General features: G+C 38.2%; 1 protein-coding gene across 2 annotated transcripts in view; it reads right to left on the minus strand.

Annotated features, from left to right (window-relative positions):
* cttnbp2 (cortactin binding protein 2) overlaps positions 1–14,346 on the minus strand; it is a 48,425-nt gene extending 34,079 nt beyond the window's left edge. Inside the window, exons 1-2 of one of the 2 annotated variants that reach the window (XM_017466443.3) lie at positions 13,979–14,346; positions 7,975–8,082 (exon numbers count right to left, since the gene is read on the minus strand). In XM_017466443.3, the coding sequence (XP_017321932.3) occupies positions 7,975–8,082; positions 13,979–14,059 (189 nt within the window). In that variant the 5' untranslated portion in view covers positions 14,060–14,346. The remainder of the gene's footprint in view (positions 1–7,974; positions 8,083–13,978) is intronic. The other variant, XM_017466444.3, reaches the window with a different exon arrangement.
* Between the last annotated feature and the right edge of the window lie 6,417 nt (positions 14,347–20,763).

Raw genomic sequence — 20,763 nt, forward strand, 5'->3', positions numbered from 1 at the left:
TCAAACAGCCAGTTGTGTCATTATTCTTAATCTTTGTCATACTCTTTTCTCTTTATAGAAGCCGTTATTAAACGATTCCCCGCAACCACCCATGGTCCACTTGGCGTAGCAATGAGTTGCAAAATGAACTGCAAAACAATAATCAACCATTGACCATTGATGAAAAATTGAATGTTTTTGTTCTTTGATCCAGTATGTAATGTGCCTTTTGAAGACAACGGTTTGTTCCCTACTTTTTTTATGATCCAATACCTAATATTTCTAAGTTGTATTGTATTAATTGTATATTTCCAATATATAAATATAAATATATGAATAAAACATACATCAGTCATATATATGCTATCCATATATGCACCTCTTTCCTCCTGCCAGATGTTGGCATATACTGTATGCATTACCTATATATATATATATATATACACACACACACACACAAATCGCACAATCCTGGAGGGACTGGTGTGCGTGTGCTAACAAAGTGAAATTATATTACATTTAATTAATTCATAAAAATTGTTTAGCTACATACAAGCTACCTGGTGTAGAATCTAGCAATGTTTCCACCTCATTCCTGGTAAAAACATAGCAAAAACTACCCCCTAATACTGAGTTAACCAATTAGTTAACTTTGGCTAAGATACCCAATATCACGGCAAATTATTTATAATTGGCTAAGCCAAAAATCATAACGATGATCAATTTACTATTAATTGTACAACCATAAATGTACTAAATTCCATTTTCAGCAATACTGTCAAGAAAAATGGACAGGCAAGAAACAGAGAGTTTCCATTTCGTTTATGTGATCTTTATAGTACAGTGAGACAAATAACCACTGTGTTTTTGTATATTTACCCTGAGTGCAAATATTCTAGCCCACTTGCATGTTTGTCATTTTATGAAAAATCTTCGCCTACAGCAACATGAAAACAACAGAGAGCTGCACATACAGATTATGGGAACAGCTCAACTCACTGAATAATGGCATTTTGATTCTATGAGGTTATGTAATGCAGCATGCTCCCCCTTGTTCTAAAATGGATGCAGTGGTGGGTTAAATATCCTGTTACAAAATAAAATAGCAGTCTTCTTAGGTCATCTCTGTTTTTACACAAGCAGACACTGTCAACAATCAGTAGCTGTCACACAGGTACAAAACATCCACCTCTCTTACTGTACCTCTCCTCAACAACAGCTTACTTTTACCTTTTTTCACATCCAGTCCTGATAGCACAGTAAATGAGCATTTTATACTGCTATACATGCTATACTACAAAACCATCCCCTACTCCCTTTAACATAAAGGTCACAAAGTTCTACAGAATCAATTGGGCACAGACTTGTTGCTATGCTAACATGCTTGACAGAGCCATGACACAGCTAAACATAGTACACTGCTATTAAAAGCTAAGGGAAGAATAATAGTTAATTGAAATCAAAGCCTGCAAATAACAGAGGTGCTGGTAAAGTATAAAAAGAGGTCCAGGACACCACAGCAATACAACATGACTGGTGTGAGTGGTAACTCTTTTAATGACATGACATAAAATGAACTTTTGTCTACAGACTGTTGTTTTGTTTTGGATTTCACTGCATGCTTTAAGTCTCGAAAAGCTTGCAGTTGTGCTCTTGGAGGAATGGAAGGTCGGTCTCTTCTGGGAAGGTTCACTACTGTGCAGAGTTTTTCCATTTGGAGATAAGGCTCTCACTGTGGTTCTTTTGAGTCCCAGAGACTTTTAAATAGCTTTGTAACCCTTCCCAGACTGATGTGTTTCAATCACCTTCTTCCTCATAATTTCTGGAATTTCTTTCAACTTAGGCATATTGTATTACTGGGTAAAACCTTTTAACCAGCTTCATGCTGTTGAAAAAGTTCTATTAAAGTGTTGATTTGATTGAACAGGGTTTGCATTAATCAGGCCTGGTTGTGTCTAGTCCAGCTGAACCCCATTATGAATGCATTTTTATAGATTTGAGGAATTAGTAACTACGGGGGCAAATAGATTTTCACACAGGCCCAATTGATAATGGATAACATTTTTGTTTCAATAAATAATGTTATCACTTAAAAACAAATAGTGCATGTGTAACCCTGTGCAATATGCACAGCACAAATACTACAATAGTGTTTTTTTAGATAGCTTAGGACAGTGTGTATTCATTGTCACCTAAGACATTATTTGGTGCTGTTCCATAGCACTGTCTGGGACTTTCAGCTTTATCGGTGTGCATGGAAATTTTACGGGTAGGTTATTTTTGTTCTTCTATCAAAGAATAGCAGCTAAGTAAGCCAGGTTCTTCAGAGCTTGAGTCTGGCTGCGTCTACAGTGAGATGGGAGTATGACTCTTCCCACGGCCATGAAAAGAGAACAGAGAAGCTTCTATAGTATCATCCAGCAACAAAAAATGAAGTATAGTGCAATGCACTCTGGGCTGCAGTCTGCAGAACACTGTTAGCAAAGTTGGTTTTAACTTCACTCTCTGCACATACTTGGACACTCCTCAGAATATTGAAAGTAAGATGATTTCATTTGTGAGGCATTAACATAGAGCTAGGCAATATGGCCAACAACATTATCACTATAAACTTTTTTTATATTAGTTGCCTGGAAATTTAATTGACTTGCCTAATAGTTGGTAAATGACTTAATGTAATAATGTATGCTGAGCTACTTAGCTAGTTAAGTGCATTAATACAGGTTGTTTTTCTGTCTGTTCCATGTTTTTGTGTGTCAGTGTATTGGTGTGTGTCTTGTCTTTCCGGTCCAGCCTAATGCGATGTCCCTAATGCCTCTGGTTTTCTATTAGTTGATTGAGACTTCCTGATTTCTGTTCGATAACTCACCATACTAGCAGTGCAGAGCATTGCCCTTGCTTTCTCTTGACTGTGTTGTGCATGACACACTTGCTTCACGTTGATCATTGCTTGTGTTACGCAACAAAATACTTTTCCTGTAAACACTTTTACCTGATCAGGGTCACGGTCGACCCAGAGCCTATAACAGGAACACTGAGTTTTGAGGTAGGAGTACGCCCTGGATGGGATGTAGGTCCAACACAGGACATAACACAGACAGCCATTCAGACCTAGAGGCAATTTCTAGTCAGCAATCCACCTACCAGCATTTTTCTGGGGGAGATGAGAGGAAACCGTAGAACACGCAAAACATGTGTTGCTAAGGATCGAACAAGGGATATATAAACAACAAAGTAGTGATTTATTTGGGTAAAACATTAATACTGACTATAGTACTTTCTGGGTCTCACTTGTCTGTCTCACTAATAATTAAAGTCTCACTTAAAATGTCAGTCACTCACTTCATTCAATGTGATTTCTGGTCGGGCATCCTATTGAAAATACTACTGTTATTTTTAAGGCATTTATGATTCGGGTCAGTGACTGACATGCTATAGAGGCAGAGTCATATCTAAACTAATACATTAAAAGAGAGAGAGAGAGAGAGAGAGAGAGAGAAGGATACAGGCAGGTAAACGAGCAAAAAACACTCCATCTACTTTCTGAGTTAGTAGCAGCCTGAGCTTCTGCTTTATTACACATAGTTGTTCATGTGGAACCATGGTGCTGCATGCTGTCAGGTAAGCCAATCTGGAGAGGCTGTTTTAAACAGAATGATGACAAATTGGATGACGAGAAGAGAAGAAGAGAGAGAAAATAAGTGGAGCAGCACACACTAAGAGCTCATCAGACCCCTGTTCGCACTAATAACCTGAGCCTGTAAAATATACACCACTCCTGGATGTTCAATGGCTGACATAACATACTCAATTCATCTACACGTACAACAAAAATGTCTTGGCCAGAGTGGTTTAAATGATGAACAGTGAGATGTAAACAGTGGGAAAATATGGCCAGTGTAATAATTACAGAACAGTCGCTTTTACGATAATGCAAGAAACAAGCAAGGTCTAGCATCCTTTTAGCTTAAACCTGACACACAAAAATAAAAATAGCCATGCATAGCTCAAGAGCTAAATATGACCGCTTGTACTCCCTCTCTCTTGCTGTAACACACATACACATGCACGCAGCATTTATTTCGGAGCCTGCTGCCAGTTTGGCCTAGTGATGGCCCTGCCACAGGGTCACGTGGCAGTCGCAGTGAACACATTCATGGCATGCTGAACGGCTCCATCTGAACACAGTAACAGCTGCACAGCAACACTGGTGCCTTGTTGTTAATGAGCCATCAAAGAAACGGGCAGGAAATGACCAAAAGGTTGAATCCGCTTCATACTCAAGCTTCCTTCTGCATGTTGACAAAGACCTTAATTATTGATGTAAGCAGGAATTAAAAAAAAAACATAAAGAATTTAAAAACTGTCACAAAGTTTTAGAAAACTTACACATCAACTTATCACTGCCATGCAAAGCACCAATAGATAACGACTTCATTCATTTGATATGCTTTATTTAGGTTTCTTGCGTTTCTTTTTTGTGCACGGTGCTTCCTTGTTTTATTTATAACTGCTCTTTTCTGTTTTCAATTTGTGAAAGTTGCTCTAAAAATACAAACGCAACATGGCATACGTTACATTGACATTGATGTCTATATGTAAAAGCAAGCTGATTATTCAGTTGTGATACACTAAATATACTCAACCAGTATTGAGGCTGATACTGGCCTCAAATGCTGGACTGGTAGTGGATTGGATTTGACATTTTTATCGGCCTAATCCACAGATGTATTTTTATGCTGTGAGCACGAGTCATGTTCGATGGCACATCACAGATTTTGCACCTGAACACAAAACACAAACTGTGTTCAAGAATGTGTTCATCATGACTCTGATGCTCTGTGGAACCTGGTCAACCTGCTTCTACTGTACCATACACATTACTATAGCTTAAGCTAGGTAGCATCAAACTCCTATATTTTGTCCTTATTGTCATTATTTTCAGTTGTCAACACTTGCAATGAAGAACAAGTTTAAAGAAACCTGTTTTCTTAATGTATTCAATATTGTCCACTTCACATGACTACATTCAAATCACGAAGCAAAGGCCATAAAAATGGTGTCCTATTATTTTCATGTGACCCACAGTGATAACATTGACTGCCTCTGAAACCAAGCATGAAAATGTCATCAAGCATGTGACTCAAGCATGCACCAATTTGTTTTATCTGCTGATGAAAAGTAATACAATAGACAGCACGCTAATTAATCACACAGATGAGGACCTCTTAATAACGCATGGAGCGGACACGCTGATCCACAAAACTTGTACTTACACAGTACACAGTACTTCTCCCTACTTACTCAGGCCCATTCCCCCCATTAGAAGGAACAAATGGTACTTTCAGCTAATGACTGCTGTGACGGATGAAAGTGGGGTGAAGGACAAGGGAGAATTACAGATATGGAATATCCACAGGGAAGAGATGAATGGGGAACACTGGGAGCAAAGGGAACAGAAAGAGGGAGTGTGATGAAAGGCATTACAGAAATAAAGAGGCAATGAAAGAGGGAACATAGAGTGCAGAAGAAAATAAAATTGACAGCTGCCCTGTTATGCTTAAATGTAAAGAGAAAGATAGAGAGAAATGTCCATTAGTGCATTCCATCTATAGGCCATCTTAAAAATAAGCCCAGAGTAAACATTTTGAGGCACAATCTGTACTAGAACACTCAAACATAGTGCCATTTTTTTACCTTCATGTTGGAAATGTTGCAAGTAGGTAGACTTCTCATTACACAGCAATATACTGGATGCATACATGAACACTGGCCCATAACTGTTCTGGGGTGATTTGAGGTTTTTTTCATAGCTCTTTCTCTACTTATATATTCTCTACTAAATTTTTCTGATTCTTTTCTGGCAAAATTATAGGATAAGAGTAAAGCCTGCATACATTTTGATTTAATGATCAAATGTATATACACAATTGTTAAAAACTGCTTGGAGTGAAGAAAGGCATTTCAAAATTGAAATCTGAATGCATTTCTCCATAAAGCAATGGGAAACTGTATTCCATTATCATTAAAATGATCACAATTTGTCCTTGCAATAATATACATTTATATAAAATTTCTTTGTGGTTCAACAGTTAAGGCTCTGTGTGATCAGAAGGTTAGGGGTTCAAGTCCCAACATTACTAAGCTGCCATTGTTGGGCCCCTGAGCAAGGGCCTTAACCCTCTCTGCTCCAGGGATTCGGTATCATGGATGGCCCTGCACTCTGGCCCAACTTCCTAACAAGCTGGGATATGCAAAGAAAAGAATTTCACTGTGCTGCAATGTATATGTGACAAATAAAGGCTTCTTCTTTTCATTCTGTGGGATCCAAGTAGCCATGCAAATAGCGCTCCTAGTGGCCAGTTCTTGCCAAGCTACATAGATCAATAAAAAAAAAACATAGATGACCATACTTCAGTTTTTGTGATGACAGATCAATGCCTGTTGTGTGCAAAGCCTGCTGAAATCTGATTGATTGATCTAACTATTTGCACCTAACTCCACCCCCTTTCAACGACCACACCCCAACCTTTGCAGACATCCTCAGAACCTTGTACTGAACAAGTACAATCTTTAAAGAGTTTGGACTCCACCAATCCACAGTCAGACAGATTGTGTACAAATGGAAGAAATTCATGACCATTGTTACCCTCCCCAGGAGTGGTCGACCAACAAAGATCACTCCAACAGCAAGACGTGTAATAGTCCACGATGTCACAAAGGAGCCAGGGATACTTCTTAGCAACTAAAGGCCTCCGCCAACATCAGCTAATGGTAATGTTCATGAGTCCACAATCAGGAGAACACAATGGTGTGTATGGCAGGGTTGCAAGGAGAAAGCCACTGCTCTCCAAAAAGAACATTGCTGCCCGTCTGAAGTTTGCTAAAGCTCACGTGGACAAGCCAGAATGCTGTTGGAAAAATATTTTGTGGATAGATGAGACCAAAATAGAATTTTTGGTTTCAATGAGAAGGGCTATGTTTAGAGAAAGGAAAACACTGCATTCCAGCATAACAACCTTATCCCATCTGTGAAATATGGTGGTGGTAGTATCATGGTTTGGGCCTGTTTTGCTGCATCTGGGACAGGACCACTTGCCATCATTGATGGAACAATGAATTATGAATTATACCAGCAAATTCTACTGGAAAATATCAGGATATCTGATCATGAACTGAACCTCAAGAAAAAGTGGCTCATGCAGCAAGACAACGAGCCTAAGTAGAAGTTGTTACACCAAAGAATGGCTAAAGTAGAATAAAGTCTTGACCATAATTCAAATCTTGTGGAAGGACCTGAAGCAACCAATTAATTTAGGAAACCCACCAACATTCCAGAGTTTAAGTTGTTCTGTACTGAGGAATAGGCAAAAATTCCTCCAAGCCAATATGCAGGACTGATCAACAGTTACAGCAACATTTATTTGCAGTTATTACTGCACAAGGGGGTCATACCAGATACTGAACACAAAGGTTCACATACTTTTGCCACTCACAGGTAAGTAATATTGGATCATTTTTCACAATAAATAAATGACCAAGTACAATATTTTTTGTCTCATTTGTTTAATTTGGTTCTCTTCATCTATGTTTAGGACTTGTGTGAAAATCTGATGATGTTTTAGGTCATATTTATGCAGATATATAGACAATTCAAAGGTTTCACAAACTTTCAAGCACCACTGTAAATAGCAGTGGCAAATTTCAGTGAGATTACATCAGATAGTAGTGGGTCCGTACACAAACATACCATTCGAGTTTCGTGAAGATTGCTCAATGCCCTTTCAAGTGCCTGCTAAAAGCTGACCGCTTCATAGTGGTCATGTTTTCTAAGTAATTGCACCATTTTTTTTTTGCTTGATAGAACCCAAGGAATCAGTCGGAAATGTTCCAGCACCTTCAGTGCTTGGACCCCTAAAAAAATTACCAATTTTCAGCAAGTGTCTGTATACTGGAATACTGGGTGTTATGTGTATCAGGCAGAAAGTCACTCACCCTAAGAGCCTCAATGACCAGGTCTCTGGCCTCCAGCTCACCCTCCATGATGCTCAGGAGAGTCAAGAGCTCTGGCTTGCTCAGGTTGTCCATGTTCAGTTCACATTTCTGAAACATACAGACACAGAAAACAACTTTGGCAAGAAAATAACAACGCTAGTTTTGGACAACTGCTAAGATTCTTTATAGTGAAATATTAGTGCTGCGTGGTCAGAGCAGACACAGCTCACAATTACAGGCTTTTATGGAATGAAATACAACAAAGCCATTACAACCACAACTTTGAGTAGAATTAACCAACCATTACTTAAAGGTGAAGAGAGCATATTCACACCAATGCTTTCAAAGACAGCCTCCCTCTAATAATTCTCACACTTTAGCTTTCTGCTGCTTTCAGCAGAGGCTACATGTTTCTAAATAAGCTAATTGGAAGATGTTTTCATCAGATTTTTTTTTTCGTCACTGCGAATCATAATGGAAGCATAATTGTACGCCACACAGTACCTGAGTGACAGAATAATTTATGTGCTATAGATCATTTATCTGCTTTTTCAAGTCAGTTCAGTGTGCTTTCTTGGCATGACAATGTTACATTCATGATTCCTGTGCTTGTGCTGAGTGTGTAAACAAAGTAAAGACATGACATTACATCACCACAAGTGTAATTTTGTGGTTAATTCCAATGTGTTGCTATTTTATGCAGACAAAAGCCAATTTATTTTTGAAGTGTGCATTCTTTTGCTATTTTCATGGTGATAAATTAATGCTGCACTTACATGGGTATAAGGCATATGGGGCAACCCCATATAAGGTATATGGGGTGTTCCGCCAAGACCCCCTCTTAGCACAGATGCAGGGATTACAATAAAAAGGTATTTTCCTGAATCTTTAATAGCGTTTATAGTGGGAAACCAAGGAACAAACTGAGCTCTGGTGAAATGTTTGTCATTATTGCAGATTGTGGCATTGAAAATAAAAATGTATGCACTTGTATCATAGTCTCTATGTCTGTGATGCTACTAAAATATCACCATAAAATATAGTGAAGCTAGAAAATATATTTGCTCTAAGGTCTGTCAGTCAGCTGGGTATGACTACCACTAAAAATCAATATAACATCATTAGTGAAATTTAATGCTGTGGCTTTACAAAACTGTGTCGCTGTGCTGCACTGCATACACTCGATTCTTAATGGGAAGGAGAGTTACTGATTTGATCTCGGCAGCACACCTAACCACACCACTTATAATGTATTCATACAACCCTACCCCTATTTTTCCATTTGCACTGTTCTGCACCAAATACTACAAAATATATTAAACGCCCCAGTAGGGATGAAACGGTTAGCGGTTTCACGATAATCCACGATAAAATTCCACAGAGGGTTAGTATTACCATGTCACATTTAACTTCATAGAAGACAGTAACCCTGTCTGCAGCACTTGCCAGAAGAAAGTCGCTGCGAATGGGGGCAACACGTCCAATCTGTTTAATCATCTTCGTGACAGCCGCCCATGACTTTATAGTGAATGCAAGGTAAGTTATCTTTAAGCTCAATACACGAGTTAGGGAAAAGTATGAGGGAAAGTAAATAGTTGGACACAAAATATTGAATTGGGTTGAAATAATTTCTTATCTCACTTGTAATGAACACAAGCTTCTGCAAAGAAAAAGTTCCTAGCAAGTGCATGGCTTTGAGCCAAGACAAACGAATAAGTTCAAACAAGACAGTAACAAATAAGAAATAAGTGCGACATTTAAAGGATAATGTACATTCATACCATTAAATAAACTAATAGTGATTTGAGATGAATGTTTTAAAATTTTACCTGTTCTTTATTATTTTATAATCCATCGCAGTCTACAAAACAAATCGTCCAATACAAATACCGAAGTCCTCATTTTCAATACAGTCGACGCCTATAACGGAGACGCAACTTTATTGTTAATGTCATTATCTTTATGTTGATTTTATTTGTTGTTTGTTGATTTTCAAATTTAACCCTCTTACCCCGTATGGCCGAAAAACCGGCTTATCTGTCTTTGATCTATTCCCGTAAGGACGATATACTGGCTTGGTCGTCTATGCCAAATCCCGTAAGGCCGATATAGAGGATTTACAGTGTAAACGTTATCCTCGTAAGGCCGGTGTACCGGCATTACTCTGCTATGATTCCTTACTTATTTAATTTTTTTTTTTGACCCGGAAGGTTGATGACGTCACGACGTGATTACGTTATTACGCCGGCATTATGATGAAGCTGATCCAAGCGTGAATATTGGTGTACTAGTAGAAGTGAACTAAAAATGCCAAAGCGAAAAGCTAATCATGTTCCAGCTAAAGTTACACCTACAGTGAACACAGGTACATCTAAAACAGTTGAAAAAAAGAAAACATACACAGTTACACAGGCGAGAGTGAGGATTCTTGATAGTGACAGCAGTGAAAGTTCAAGCGATGTTGAAACCGAAACCGAAACCGATAAGAGACACAACCTGTCCCAATTCAGACCCTGATCCATCTTCATCTTCAACATCAACCAGTGCGACTGACACTGCAGGGGTCTGGAGTCATAACAGGATCATTTCTGTGCATTCGTGAAAACACTACCTGCTGGTCTGATTATCACCAGAAACTTGACTTTTGGCGCTAAAATGCATTTATTTATTTATTATTGATAAAGGCATTGACCACGCTGATGCTCGTATGATACTTCTAAATGAGTATAAGGATTTTAGCGAGAATTTTTTCGTAATTTCTCTAGCTAAGAATTGTGCTCTAATTTCAAGGCTTAAAAATGTTAAAATTAAAATGTTGATTTTGGCCCAGGAACTCAGGGTTGACGTGCTGTTTCTCTGGGGAATATAGGGTTATGGGACATAATACTGTGGGACCTTAGGGGTAAGAGGGTTAAAACCTGTTTAAATGATTTCAGTGTGTGTATCTGTACTTTTTGTACATTTTCAGTACATTTTAACAATACTGTGATAATACTGATAACCATGATAGTTTTACACAGTTTTCATACCGTTACATCTCTATGGCCCAGTCTTGTTTTTGCATATGCATTACGATCACAAAAAAGAAATAGAAAAGGCTATATTTCCAGATACAGTATTGCTTACCCTCACTGAGTGAATATGAATTACAGTGTTTATTACATTGTATTGTATTGTACTGTATTGTATATTCCCTTTATCTAATACCACTACTGCTGTTAATGTCATTTTATTCACTGGAGCAATTTCTTGCTCCTCACTGGAAAAAGTAATTCTGCCTGCTATATTTTACTTAAACAACTATGTTACATAAACAAAAACAACAGCTACAAGAACAAAATGAGAGTTACTAGTTTATAGCAGCAGGCAGTTAATATTTAATATACTGCAACCTATTGTGATTTTACAAATACACTGGAACACATTTGGAATCTGCAGTCATTATATCAATCTGACATAAAATTTACTATAATTTTGCTGAATATTCTGTGAGCCCTTCTGAAAGCAGAGAAAGAGTCTGTGCTTAACCCTTTCATTACATATGACATAAAACAGTCCTAAAACATATAATCAATAAGCTTTCTGGCAGCAAATAGTGTTTTCTAGCCTGGTGCTCTGGGAATATTACTGTGTTCCAGGAAAACAACTGAGTAGTTGCTTTTGAACAGGACTTACTGGCAATCTAGTGTGTGGGGGTGGGAATAATCAAATGTTTTTGACTTGAAGATTTGCTACTTGAACAGTGATATCATAAGTTGTATGGAATGAAAGCTATGTTGACACCTAAATAAATAGTGCATCGTCTTTTACTGTACAAGTATAATGTTTGTGCAAACATGACTACACCAGGATATGTTTAAGATCATTAAAGTCTGGGAGACTCAGAATGGCCGAGAACAACCTACACCGGAAAGAAGAGGCCATTTGAATGACATTAACAATGGCCAACTGTATAAAGCATCCCACAGGCAACAATCTGGAAACATCTTAGTCTTGCAAGTCAGACTTCCAGAAAATCTCTGGATGAGACTAGAATGCTGTGAACTCTTTCTTTAATCCATTCTCCATCTTGCTCCAAAAAGTCTGGTTTCCCGGCCAGACTGGAAAAAATGGTGTTACGACCAGAAGGGATGCGCACAAATACAGCCTCACTCAAAGTCATTCAGATGACACCACACTTGTATTCTTTCACATTGCTATCACAGTTTAAAGACTAAGAACCTAGTTTGCTAAATTTAGATTTAGATTAATGTCTGCAGCAATTAGGTTCTTGCTTAAAGTCACCTAAATACCAACCACATTTTTTCTATATTGAATAATAAATTTACTGGCATGGTGAATTTACAAAAGAGGTCCAACAAAAGTGGCACAGAAACATGCCTACGGTTTTACCCCCACCAGGAAATCCAGGTTTAATGTTCATTAAAATATCATTCTTTAGCTTTAATTATGGTGTCAGCACTGTCAGAACTGCATTCTGTCAGCACTCTTTCTCCAACCAGATGGAACGCCCACACCGCATGTTCTTGTCAAAAGAAACTCCTTCTGTGAATCAGATCCTACTGAGAATAAACAAAAAGCGGGTCCTGCATGGGCACAGAGAATAAATGACTTCAAATACACACATGCAGTACTGCCATACCCTTGCAAGCCCTTGAGAGGAGCTGGGATGAACCCACAAGACAGAGATTTATGGCTGACACAGCGCAACCAAGGGACAGCGGTATAGCCAGAGCACCTGTTCTGTCAAACAGTAAACGTAAACGAGCCTCGGGCTGTTAAAACAGCTCAGATTGGCTGTATGACACGCTATTATGTCAGCTGAGTCACTGAAATTCGGACCAATTTAGAAACATCTCCAGTGAACATACCCCAACCACTCCCCCCGCCCTCCTCATCTATTCTCTTCTCGGCCTTGCTCACAGCCTTTCTTGATTTCTTTTACCTATTCTCTTCCGTGTGTCTGGACACATACAGAGTTTAACACACTGTAATTGTACATCTATTAAAAGCTGCACCTGTGTCACTGTCAATAGTATCTTGAATGACAAGTCAGTAAAACGATGTTCATGATGTTAACACTGAATTAAATAGCAAGGTGCTCAAGGATACAGACATGCCCTAATGAATATTATGGACGAATCTGTATAATTTGAAGGCCAAATTAATCAGTATTTAGACAGGCTCCACTGTAGTTCTCTTGGGCCTAAGACCCATTTTCATAAGAGCAGCTCAGCAGGATTGTGGCATGCAGGTCGATCATTTCTGTGAAGTGAATGTCAACACAATTCCAGTAGATTAATGATCAGAAATGGCATTAATCTCAATTTGGATTTGGATTCTCTCCGTGGTAAAACCCTACTTATCTATAAAAATGGGTCACATTTTGGAAATCGGGTTATTGACCTTAACATAATTGTACTGTGTAATGATAATTCATCCTTGACGAGCAACAGTTCATACTGTCATTATTCATTATTGTCATGTCCCAAATATTCTGATCCTTCAAAGACCTAAACCGTGACCTAGGTGTTTACTTTGAGATGTTCATATGAAAAAAAGGTCCAATTCTGACTAACCTATTTAACTCGAGACGACGGAAAAATCCATTCAAGCTTCATTATAATTGTAATAAATAAATAAATAAATAAATAAATAAAATCACTGCGCCGCTGCCTACTGAGGATAACGTTACACTGTACCTTTGGGTGAGCTTTTCTAAATAAAAAAAGAACAACAACAACAACAAATGTTGTCTTATAAACAACAAAACCTGTGTCAAAGGCCACAGCATCGTTTACTGAGGTTAAGTGTTTATTTTGGTATTTAAAAATAAAAAGCGACGGCTCTTATTCAGACCTCCAGTCAACTCATAGGCTCACCGGGATTCTCTCCGAGTTGAGCAGCAGCGCGGTGATAAAAATGCTAAACAATATGGTTTTTTTGAACCTCTTTCTTCTTATGACTGAGACAGAAAAGCGTTGGTGCGCGTGTGTTATCTCACCGTCTCGACGCTTCCATGGCCAGCGGTTAGCAGTGTTTGCAGCGGAGGCGGCTGCTCCCCTTTCGCTCCTTCCGACGCCATGTTCTTCTCTCTGTAGCGGTCCGTTGGAGTGAGCGCGCCACACACACAGTCAGCACACGCATCCGGCACGGCTTTAAACACGCGCGAATCGCTCACGAACGAAAAAAAAACCAAGATATTATTATTTACATGAAAGAGAAATGGGTGGTCAACACAAGGCCAGACAGTTTCAGGAACAGGTCGGGATTTTCAGCGTAGGCGTGAAGCGAGCCGTATTCCAGCTGCTAGTGTTTGTGTGTGTGTGTGTGTGCGCGTTCGCTGAACCTGACAGAGCTCTACACACCGGGGGGAGTGACGTGAGCGCGCGCGATTCTGCGCGGGCCTTTTTAAAGCGACTGTTTTTAAAGCAGTGGTCAGCAACCCTGTACCTGGAGATCTACCTTCCTGAAGACTTTAGCTCCAACCATAATCGTGCCCACCTGACCGTCTAATCATTGCATTAAGAAGTTCTTGATCAATTAAAACAGGTGTGTTTTTTATTTGGATTTTGTCTGGAGATGAAACCTGCACTTTGGTACTGCAGCCTACTGTAGATCTGAAGGAAGAAGGCTGGTGACCACTGGATTAAAACATCTCACTTGCTGACATTTTTATGCCATGTAGCCTTATTGTGGTTTATTGTGGATGATTAGTTTTATATTAGAAACCACATAGTCAGACCAGGGGTCAGGGCCAGTCTGGGACATAATTTCAGGCCGGGAGCCTCACATTCATCCAGGCCACCCCAATTCAATTCAATTCAATTTTATTTGTATAGCGCTTTTAACAGTGGACATTGTCTAAAAGCAGCTTTACAGAGACATATAATCACAGGATACAGATTTTAAATGTGTGAATTTATCCCTTTGAGCAAGCCAGTGGCAACGGTGGCAAGGAAAAACTCCCTAAGATGATATGAGGAAGAAACCTTGAGAGGAACCAGACTCAGAAGGGAACCCGTCCTCATCTGTGCAACAACGGATAGTGTTCATTATGGTTTTTATATGAAGTCTGTTTTGTTGAACTAATCAACAAAATACACCCATACACCCACAACAAATTTTGATACGACTGAAAGCAATATTTTTTCTTTCCTTAATTCAATTTATTGCACAGTGTGGCCATCCGATAAAAACATAAACAACAAACCTAGAGGTAGTGAAGCAGTCCTAATTTATATCAGCTTACATGGGGATGCCAAGCATTTAACAAACACCAGAAGTGCAAAGCTGCCAGTAAGTCTCGACTTTTCATTAACAGAACTACATTAAATGCAGAAGAGATGTAAACAAAAGACACTTTTCTTCTTTTTTTTTTTTTTTTGCCATTTTTCCATGTAAGCTATGAACAGAACTCCACATTGTTGGGAAATGAAAACTGTTTAAGCTCACTGTAATTTGTGAGCACAGAATCACAATTTCTTTTAGTTAAAATTAATGTATCACATTAAGACAATGTTGTTGTTTTTTGTTGTTGTTGTTGTTGAGAATTAATACTTAAATACTTAAAATACCTGAGATTTAACCACACTATATTTCATACAAATATATTAAAGAATATTTAAGTTATCTTAATTTACCTTCCATCTCAGGTTGACCCTGAAGTGTGAGCACTACACAGAGCTAGTGCCAGGTTGACTCTCTCCACCTTATTGTGAAAAATAGGAGAAAAAAGGTTTTTTTTCAACCTCACATATGGGAAGACATAATTTTCTAAATTGCCTAATAATAATATTGAACATGATATGACCTTTTATGACTCATAGCTTGGAAAAGTGTTTGTTGTTGTTGCTTGCCCTAGCTTTATGTGTCATTTCAACATTTAAAATAATAAATTTGGATATTTGTCTGCTAAAATACTTTGTATTATAACTATACAATAGGTAATGATGTTCTTTAGCATATTTTGAGTGACGACAGTCATAGTGCTAGCATTCACTAGTAGTGAAACTGTGGTTAATGCTTGTTTAGCTAAGTTAACGAACACAAAGCTACACCCAGATAGCAACAGAGTTTGGGCCAAATCTGGCTTACATCCAGCTCTTCTGGCTTGGTTCTGGCATTGCGCTTTTTACAGTTTTGTGTGAAACAGCATTAGGCTGAATTCCGGGCGTGAGTCTGGTCCACCAAAAGAAAGAAAAAAACAGAAGGCATATGTTTGGTTAAAAGCTGGCTGAAGTTTGTACAACCAGAAGAAGACAAGTAGTCGGCTGAGAGCTGGGATGGCTTTGGTTAGCCAAAAACAAGAAAGAAAAAAAAAGATAGACATTTGGCTGAACTCTGGCATGAATGTGGTTAACCACAGCCTTGTGTAAGGCTGAACAATAACCCTATAACGTCCATGCTTTATTTAATCTTGAAATACTACACATCATTAGAAAGGTCATTTTGTCAATATCCATAAGATAAAAAATATTCTGCAATAATATGAAAATTGCAAAAACACAAAGTTACAAATATTTCACAGATTGTTGTCTAGAAAGTTGTTCTTATGAAAAGAAAGAGGACAAAGATTACCTGTGTGTGGATGGGCAGTTAAGGCAGACACAATTAGGTGTCAATGTGGAGAATGGAAACAAAAGAATTATAGATTGTTGCAGAATGGGGACCAAAAAAAACATAAACAAGTCAAAACTAACAGGTTCATGATTTATTAGCGATTTATCATCAAATGCCTAAGTCAGAAAGAATCACTTGAGTACATAGGTCAAGAAGTAATATAAAATAATAATTTTTTTTAAATGTAAAAAATAATAATAATTAAAACAACAACAACAAAAAAAAACAGCAGGGCAGCGGGCCAAATCAGTTGCCAGGCCACCGGGAATTCTCATGGTGCTCCTGGTGGCTAGTACAGGCCTGTCAGGGGTACACCATGGAGTCACTATAATTTATATACTATAAATATTTAGTATAAAAAACACAAAAGATGTCCACATAGCTAGCTTTGCCACCCCATCTTTGACCTCAAATCACACATAGTACAGTGCCTTGTACAATTCACCTTGAGCTTTGACACATTTTATAGTATTAACGCCTGGACCTGAAATGGTCTTATTTGGGATTATATGTCACGAATATACCCAAAATAACCGTTAATATTGAAATGTGGGAAATGATCACTATGCACTCACTGGCTAGTTTAATAGGAATACTTGTACACCTGCTGATTCATGCAATTATCCAATCAGGCAACCACGTGTGACAGCAGCATAATGTTTCATGTGATGTTCACATCAAACATCAGAACGGGAAAAATGTGATCTCAGTGACTGTGACTGTGACCATAACTTTGGTTATTGGTGCTGGATGGGCTGGTGTGAGTATTTCAGAAACTGATCTCCAAAAAATATATTTAAAAAATATCCTACAGTGGTCCAGCACATGCTCACAACTGGTCGGTTGAAGATTGGATAAACATCCCCTGATCTTTTTCCAATCTTCAGCTGTCTCGTTTTGGTGAGCAATCTGACCACTGTAGCCTCAGATTCCTGTTCTTGGCTGACAGGAGTGGTCTTCAGTAGTGGTCCTTCTCCTCTGACCTCTCTCATTAACAAAGCCTTTTCACCCATTCTGTATAAACTCCATAGACTGTTGTGTGTGATCCCAAGAGATTAGCAATTTCTGAAATCCTCGAACCAGCCTGTCTGGCACCAGCACCCATGCCACAGTCACTGAGGTCACATGTTTGAATTCCCCTGAGATCACATGTTTGATAAAGTTGATAAAGGGACTGAAGCTCTTGACATGTATCTGCATGATATTATGCATTGAGCTGTTGTCATATGAGTACAGATGTTCATATTAAAGTGTCTGGTGAGTGTAGTTTGCAAAATTATTTGCTAATGAAAAACATAAAAGTTGTAAATTCACCTATCACTGAAAGGTTTCAGAGCTTACTATAACTTACCTAATAGGGGTGTAATGTAATGTCACTATCTGTATCTGTACCTGTTTAGTAATCCAAATATCTTTATTTTTTTAATGAATGGTTTCAACTAGAAATGTGCATGGGAATGTTCTATTAAACCAGTTTACACAGTGATTATTTTACTGTCCACAATATTTCCCAACAAATTTAGAAGTAAAACACCTTGAAGTTTTTTGTTTGTTTGTTTGGGTTTTTTTTTTTTTGCATCTCATGGGATACCAGTCTTGATGCAAACCTTTATTCTCACCCTGATGCCCCTTGAACCGTTCTGGCAAGCTATCTGGGGGGGAGCCCTTCATCTGTTTTGTATCTGTTAATTCAGAGAAACGTATTTTACATGTATAGATACATTCCTATATCTTGATAAACAGTATCATGAAGGCCACATAGTTAGCAAAACATGTCCAGGACAAAGTTCTGGAAAACTATCACTTTGAGGTTGGTTATAAAATATATACCAAAAAAAAATTATGAACCAAATTAAGTATGGAGTGACAGGAAATGAACCTCACATGGTTATTTACTATATTTATTAGGGCTAGATGGGAAATGAGTGAAGTTTGTGAAAAATTCCCGTGGTTAACCAATCAATGTCTCTGATCCAGAGTTGCCTTCAGAACTATATGTATTGACTATTTTGCACATAAGCTTTGTACACAACAATTGAATAATCATTGGCATATCGGAAAGTTCAGTTTTACTACATCAGTTTCTTTTCATTGGCCAGTTCTACAGTACTGTACTGTACTGTACTATACTGTACTGTATTATGTAGCATAAGTACATAGATAGCCAGATGTCTGGTCAGAATCTTGATTTCCATTGTTACTGTATATTCTCAGTGATTTTTGTAACTAGTGGTCAAAACATCAATAGCAATCATGTCACTAACATTAACTAAGTTAGAGAGCTAGCTAGCTTAGTGTGTCATAATCCTCTAACACTTTGCATATCAGACCATGATAGGTCCACACTATCAAACATATTTCCTAAACTGAGTCCTGAGAAAGTGACAATTTTGCATTTTGCAATATATACTCTGCTAACAAATCTGATCCCAAAACCAGTCTATATAAGCCATCCAAGAGGAGTCAGTAATTTAATATGCATGTTTGTGAATGTGCGTGAGTTTAAATGAATAATGCAGGGGCTTTGGTGTGAGGGATGCTATCACATTCCAATTCCAAGATATTCCATTTTGCGAAAGTTGTTGGAATACATGTATTTCACTTCGGCAAAAGATCTTACAGCTGAAGCATTTGCTTCTTTCTAACACACCATTCTGTGACAGTTAAACTCATTTTCAAAGCAGTCCAAGTGTGAATAAATGGTACAGTAGAAGAACAGATCTATCCAAGGCTGTAAATGAGTCTCCAGAGATTTCCAGAGATAAAATAATTGGTAACATTTTAAAAGACTGACATGATAAAATTCAGTAAGTATATACTGTAAAGCACCAGCACATCCACCTAACACTGCTCTCTGAATCTACTGAGCAATATTATGTGCTCTGGGCCTTAACACACAAGTAGTGAGCTCATCATAGTGATTTCAGTATAGCAAAATTCACTGTTCACATGCTTAGAAAATATTTAGACTAATTTTACCAAAAAAAAAAAAAAAGGCAATGAAAAGCATTGCATAATCAAAAGAGGACTGATATTGAATGCAATAAACATGCCTGCGCTGCATATAAAGACAATGAATAGCTTTAAATGATGGATGAGGCCTGCCAAACTTCTGCAAGTGTGCTTCCTGTCCCTCTCAGGGGTTTGGCACAGAAAGACTGAGCCACTGTTGGGACAGACAGACTCTCAGTGACTCTCTGCTGGCATCAGCTATGGCCAATCAATGTTCATGTGTACTTCCTCTACTGCTCCAACCCTTTGTCCAAGAAATTAGGAGTAAGTGACTTCAGTCAAGATAAATGTTTAAGACTCACTTTTTTCATTCTCACATTGAGGAAGGAAAAATGAGCAGATTAATAAATGAGCTTAGGTCTAGTTTGCAATGACTTAGTATCATGTTTTAAACACTGAAAATCTCTCTTTCTGACTTGCTTTGTAATATTTTCATGTACTGCCCATGTACTGTGTCAGTACCAATACAGCTGCACATTATACCCATTATGGGTATAATGGGTCAGGTGGTAGAGCGGGTTGTCCGCTAATCGCAGGGTTGGCGGTTCAATTCCTGGCCCATGTGACTCCACATGCCGAACTGTCCTTGGGCAAGACACTGAATCCCAAGTTGCTCCAGATGGCAAGTTAGTGCCTTGCATGGCAGCTCTGCTACCATTGGTGTGAGTGTGTATGTGAATGGGTGAGACACAGTGTAAAGCACTTTGGATAAAAGCGATATATAAATGCAAACCATTTACCAATACCCACATTATACCCAATTCCATCTCAGATAAATCACAATGTCACTTTATTTCTATGCAGTCAGGTTTACAGCACATGATCTGCATTGCATTTTAACTGGAATGTTGCAATGCCGTCACTGACTGTCAAACTGTGCTGTACTTGGTGAATCTTAGTTAATGTTGTTTGTATTAATATTATTTGTTCTGCTGGTTGCATGAACCTGAGTCAAAGAAAAATATTTTGTTATTTGAACCACTGTGTATAATAACAGTAAAGCTGCATTGATAAAGAAGTCCTACATGCCTCATATACCTAAATAATCTCTTAGAGTTATATTTGTTTCTCTAACAATAAAATGACAGTACAGTTAATGTTGTATGCTAATCTAATCATTAGCTTATTCACTGTATTGTTTCACTTCTGGAAGCT

This window comes from Ictalurus punctatus, chromosome 4 (assembly GCF_001660625.3).
Source record: "Ictalurus punctatus breed USDA103 chromosome 4, Coco_2.0, whole genome shotgun sequence".
Taxonomy (NCBI): Eukaryota; Metazoa; Chordata; class Actinopteri; order Siluriformes; family Ictaluridae; genus Ictalurus; species Ictalurus punctatus.